This window comes from Chenopodium quinoa, unplaced genomic scaffold, assembly GCF_001683475.1.
Source record: "Chenopodium quinoa cultivar QQ74 unplaced genomic scaffold, ASM168347v1, whole genome shotgun sequence".
Lineage (NCBI taxonomy): Eukaryota > Viridiplantae > Streptophyta > Magnoliopsida > Caryophyllales > Amaranthaceae > Chenopodium > Chenopodium quinoa.
This window is the reverse complement of record NW_018743327.1, coordinates 5289252-5295251: the sequence shown is the minus strand read 5'-3', so window position 1 is coordinate 5295251 and position 6000 is coordinate 5289252. Positions and strand designations below refer to the sequence as shown.

Sequence of the window (6000 nt, the reverse complement as noted above, 5' to 3'; positions counted from 1 at the left end):
ATAAATTGCGAGAGCCTGTTAGATCTATGTTGGTTAATAAATTGCGAGAGCCTGTTAATCATGTTATCTATGCATTGTTAATTATTAATTACTTCGTTCTATCCCGGAATATTAATTATTGGTGAACCTGCGACCCTAGGCCTTCTTATTATTGTTTCTTTTCTCCTTAAACTCATTCTTCGTAGTATAGAATTCACACCAAAAACATTGGTTACTTGGATAATTTAGAATATAATAATTAATTAGAACTAAAAAGACTTGTTTTCCTGTGGAGTTCGACCCTACTTCCCTATCTACCTTAGTTAGTGATTTAGGTAATTATTTTTTATTAGGGGATACGACTTTACCCTGTCAGTATTCCTGTTGTATAAGGGTTTCCAGATGTGTTTCCGGATGAGATTCTTGGTATGCCACCAGTGAGGGATGTTGAGTTCACTATCGATCTAGTGCCTGGAACTGGACCTATTTCTAAGGCTCCATATAGGATGGTTCCAGCTGAGTTGAGGGAGTTGAAGACCTAGTTGGATGATTTGTTGGAGAAAGGTTATATTAGGCCTAGTTCATCACCCTGGGGAGCTCCTGTATTGTTTGTGAAGAAGAAAGATGGAAGTACGAGGTTGTGTATAGATTATCGAGAGTTGAACAAGGTGACAGTGAAGAATAAGTACCCATTACCAAGGATCAATGATTTGTTTGACCAGTTGAAAGGAGCAGGGGTATTCTCAAAGATAGATTTGAGATTGGGTTATCACCAGTTGAGAATTGCGGAGCAAGATATTGCAAAGAGTGCTTTCAGGACCCGTTATGGTCATTATGAGTTCACAGTTATGCCATTTGGTTTGACCAATGCACCTGCAGTGTTCATGGACTTGATGTATAGGATTTTCAGACCATACTTGGACAAGTTTGTAGTGGTGTTTATTGATGATATTTTGATATATTCAAAGGATGAAGAAGAGCATAATGAGCATTTGAGACAAGTGTTGTCATGTTTAAGAGAGCATCAATTATATGCCAAGTTGTCTAAGTGTGAGTTTTGGTTGGAGAAAGTAGCAATTTTGGGCCATGTGATTTCCAAGGACGGAGTTTTAGTAGACCCAAGCAAGATTCGAGCTATGAGCGATTGGCCAACCCCAAAGAATGTGTCAGATGTAAGGAGTTTCTTGGGTTTAGCAGGCTATTACAGAAGGTTTGTGAAGGATTTTTCAAGGATCACGAAGCCTATGACAAGTTTGATGAAAAAGGAGCATAAGTTCTCATGGACCCAAGAGTGTGAGGAGGCATTTAAGATCTTGAAAGAAAGGTTGACCACAGCACCTATGTTGGCTTTGCCGGATGGAAGTGATCTATATGACGTGTATAGTGATGCATTGAGGTTGGGATTGGGATGTGTGTTTATGCAGAATCGAAGGGTGATTCTGTATGCCTTGAGGCAGTTGAAGGTTCACGAAGGGAATTACCCAACCCATGATTTGGAGTTAGCTGCAATAGTGTTTGCTTTGAAGGTTTAGAGACATTACTTGTATGGGGTGACTTGTAGGATTTTCACGGATCATAAGAGTTTGAAGTACATTTTCACCCAGACACACTTGAATGGGAGACAGAGACGATGGTTGGAGTATATGAGTGATTATACATTGGATATTCAATATCATGAAGGAAAGGCTAATGTGGTGGCAGATGCTTTGAGAAGAAAGTCAGAACATATGGTGAATGTGATGGTAGTCCCAGATCAGTTGTGTGTGGAATTTCAGAAGTTGAACTTGGAGGTGATGGAACATGGTGGAGTGGCAAGGATGTTGAATGCCTTGGTGGTTCAACCATCCATTTATGATGAGATAAAGGATAGCCAATTGGAAGATGAGAAGTTGAAAGCAATCAAGAAGAAGATTGATGAAGGGCAAATGTTGGATTTCACCATTGGTGATGAGGGAAGTATTCGTTTTAAGGGAAGATGGTGTATATCGCAGAATCGTGATGATTTGAAACAAATATTGATGGAAGAAGCCCATAATTCTCCCTATTCAATGCATCCTGGAGAGGATAAGTTGTATAAGGACATGAAGAAGACTATTTGGTGGCCTAATATGAAGAGAGAAGTGGTTGAATTTGTGGCTAAGTGTTTGACATGCCAGAAGGTGAAGATTGAGCATCGCAGGACTTAAGGAAAGTTCCAATCCTTGGAGGTGCCCAAGTGGAAATGGGATTCAATTTCTATGGATTTTGTGGGAGCTTTGCCAAAGACCAAGGCAGGAAATGACACTATTTGGGTGATAGTGGACAGGTTGACGAAGTCAGCAGCGTTCATACCCATGAGAAGTACTTAGACCATGGATCATTTGGGAAGAGCTTATGTAAAGTTTGTGGTGAAGTACCATGGGGTACCCAAGGATATCATTTTGGATAGAGATTGAAGGTTTATGTCTAACTTTTGGCAAAGTTTGCAAAAGGCGATGGGAACTAAGTTGTTAATGAGCACAGCATTTCATCCTGCGACAGATGGTCAGATAGAAAGAACGATTCAGACATTAGAGGACATGTTAAGAGCTTGTGTGATGGAGTATCAAGGGTCTTGGGAAGACCACTTGGATTTGATAGAGTTCTCTTATAACAACAGTTACCATGCAAGCATTGGGATGGCACCATTTGAAGCTTTGTATGATCAAAAGTGTAGAAGCCCAGTATGTTGGAAACTATGGTACTTGGACCAGAAATGATTGAGGATATGGTGAAGCAGGTCAAGTTGATCCAAGAAAAGATTAAAGCAGCCCAAGATCGACAGAAAAGTTATGCTGATTTGAAAAGGAGGGAAGAGGAATATGAAGTAGGAGAGAAAGTTTTGTTGAAGATTTCACCCATGAAAGGTGTGATGAGGTTCGGGAAGAAAGGGAAATTAATCCCAGAGTACATCAGGCCTTATGAGATCATTCAGAAAGTGGGAAAAGTGGCTTATAAGTTGGATTTGTCTAACGAGCTTGAAAGGGTTCACAATGTGCTCCATGTGAGCCAAATCCGAAAGTATATTCCTGATGTGACACATGTGTTACAACCAGAAACCATTGAGATGGATGAGAATTTGACTTATGAGGAAAGACCAGTAAAGATTCTTGACTCTAAGGTCAGGAGCACAAGGAACAAGGATGTGAGCATTGTGAAAGTATTGTGGTCAAATCAGAAAACTAAAGAGGCTACATGGGAAGCTGAGGCTGATATGAGAAAACGTTACCCAGAACTTCTTGCCTAAGGTTAGTGGTCGAGTTACGGGGGCGTAACTCCTTTTAAGGGGGGTAAAGGGCGATAGAGTTTCGCGCGTCTACTTTTCGAGTCATTTTTGAGTGATTTCGAGTCTTATTTGAGTTGAGTTGGAGTCTTGAGTCAAGTGAGGATGTGCATGAACCAATAATTTCAAAATGATCTTCGTTTCTTTTGACCAAGTTTCGGGTCGAAACTTATTTTAAGGAGGGTAGATTGTAATGCCCCGTATTTTCATACGTATTTTCCTAATTAATTAATTAAGAATTATTTTATAAAAAGGGTATTTTAGTAAATTTATTATTTGGATCCAAAATAATATTTGAATTTTGGCGCCAAAAGTATTTTGAAAACTAATCATTATTTTGGATATGATTTATTATCCATTTAACCTATTTAAAAAATCGGATTATTTATATATTTCGGATATTTTAATTAAGGCAAAAGCTATATTTTATTATTAATTTAATAGGTCCGAAAATCCCAATTAATTAGCTAATAATTTCTGATTTTCCTATGTGAAAGTCTGATTTTTATTTAGTTAAATTATTTGGTGAATATTTGGTATTTTATTATTTAATTATTTATTACAATAAATATTATTTACACAATTTTTTTAATTCCTTAAAACTAGCAAAATATATTCATAAATACTAAATAGGAGGGCCGAAAATATGAGCTTAGGAAAGCTCAAACATTTCGGCCATCCCATGAAGATTTTGGGAAAAATATTTTGGTAATTTGTATTTTTAATTATCTTCTTAAAATCTCCTATTTTCCATAATACTAATTCTCCATCTTTTTGATATCCAATCATTATATTTTCTTGCCATTCATTATTCTTAATTATTCCCCAAGTAATTCTAATTTCCTTAATATTTTTTATGACATACATACCTTCCATATTCAATTGTACACAATCCCTTCAAATATCAAAACTTTCCTTAAATCTTTGCTCACTTCTCCAAGTAATCTCTTAAACCCTAATTACCATAATTCTTCCTACATTTTCCTACCATAATTCATGCTCATACTAGCCTATAAATACCCCTTCATACCTCTCACATTCTTCACACCAATTCTCTTCTTTTCTTCTCCTCAATTTTACACAAATCATCCTGTTCATCTTTGAAGCCAATTTTAAAGCACTTCTGGTCAGATTTTGAGGTATTGACGTTTCACAGAAAGTTGTTCCTATCGAAAATACTTGAGGTTAGGCTCAATAATCACCCAATTAGGAGCTATATCGAAGGATTTATAGCCTCTAAAATTTCTGCCTACTATTTCCTGCGCAAATCCAATTTTTTTCTTTTCCTTTTCTCTTATTCAATTATTATTATTATTATGAGAGATTAATATAAAATTATTATGTGTAGTTTTAATTATATAAAATCAGAATTTAATAATGTTCATGTTGAATTAATTTAAGAGGTTCATGTACATATAGTTGGGAAGGTTTAATTTAATTATTTGTGATTATTTGTTAACCTTATATTGATTAAGGTTATATTTATTTGTAGGGTGTTTTTGATCAAGCTACTTGAGAGTTCTTTTGAAGTGTTTTAATAATTAAATTGGAGTATTGATTATTATAACATGTTTTGATTAATTAATTTATTATTCATGTTTAAAAAGGATTGATTTTAAAAGCATGTTGAATTTATTATAGGTTGAATTATTGGATTTAAAAGAGGATTTATTGAATCATGGATTTATTATTATTTATGCTTTATAAGCATGTTGGTAATCCCACTATGCGGATTTGGTTTATTGATAAGGCCTTGGATTTTGCATGACCGGGTCTTTCCTCAAGAATAACCTTGTAACATAAGGAGACTAGCTTAGGGGGTGTGCACACTTGGGAGAGTAATTGGTTTTAATATGAGGAATTGGTTTTTTTTTTTAAATAATTGGAATTGGTTTTATTGATTATTGATATTGGAATTATTGAGAATTGGTTTTACACCATGAGTTTGGTATTATTGGATTATTTATTGGAAATTGGTTTTAAAGCATGTTTGCGAATAAATTGAGTTTAATTATCTTGCACTATCGTACTTAGCATATTTTGCTAACTCGTACTTCTAATTAGCTTTGGTTCGCCCTGTTTACCGTTATGGTAAGCAGTGTTGCTTATTTTCAGGTTGGAGTCAATAAATGATGCATTGGAGTCCCGGGATTGGTTTTCACTAAATTAGGAATTTGGCCTTGTATCTATTTTGAGTACTCATAACATTGGTTACTATTATGGTTATTATTAATAAAGAAGAGTATTTGAGTTTCCGCTGCAAAGTATTGTTATTTATAGTAAGTTGAGTAAGCCTTGCGTAATCACGCGGCGGTAATACGCCTAAGTCTATCTTTACGATATAATTATACGGATAATACTAGTATTTCCGTAGTGGGAGATTTGGGGGTGTTATAGCCTGATCACTGATGCGACCTCCCTAACAAGCGCTAATAGGGATCTCACGAGGAGATGGTCTCGCCGGCGCTAGCGACGGAAAGTGCTCGTAGAACCAAATCTACAAAATACAGAAGAAGATTAGCGAATGCTAGTACGAATGTAGAGCTAACTTTAAAAAGGGATAAAGTATACCTCTACAATTCTCCAGAAGCTGGAGAGTGCCATGTTTCCTGTGAAAGCTCTGTGACAACAGGAGCCTCGCAAGCCCCGCAAGAAATAAACATAGGCCAAGCTGGCCCAGTTATAAGTCCCGACCAGCTGAAGGTCGCGGTGAGCAGGAA

General features: G+C 36.3%; 1 protein-coding gene across 1 annotated transcript; it reads left to right on the top strand.

Annotated features, from left to right (window-relative positions):
- The first annotated feature begins 2695 nt into the window (after positions 1–2695).
- LOC110737330 lies at positions 2696–3244 on the top strand. Its single transcript, XM_021917690.1, has one exon. It carries the CDS (start codon positions 2696–2698, stop codon positions 3242–3244), a length of 549 nt encoding a protein of 182 aa, XP_021773382.1.
- Positions 3245–6000: the final 2756 nt, after the last annotated feature.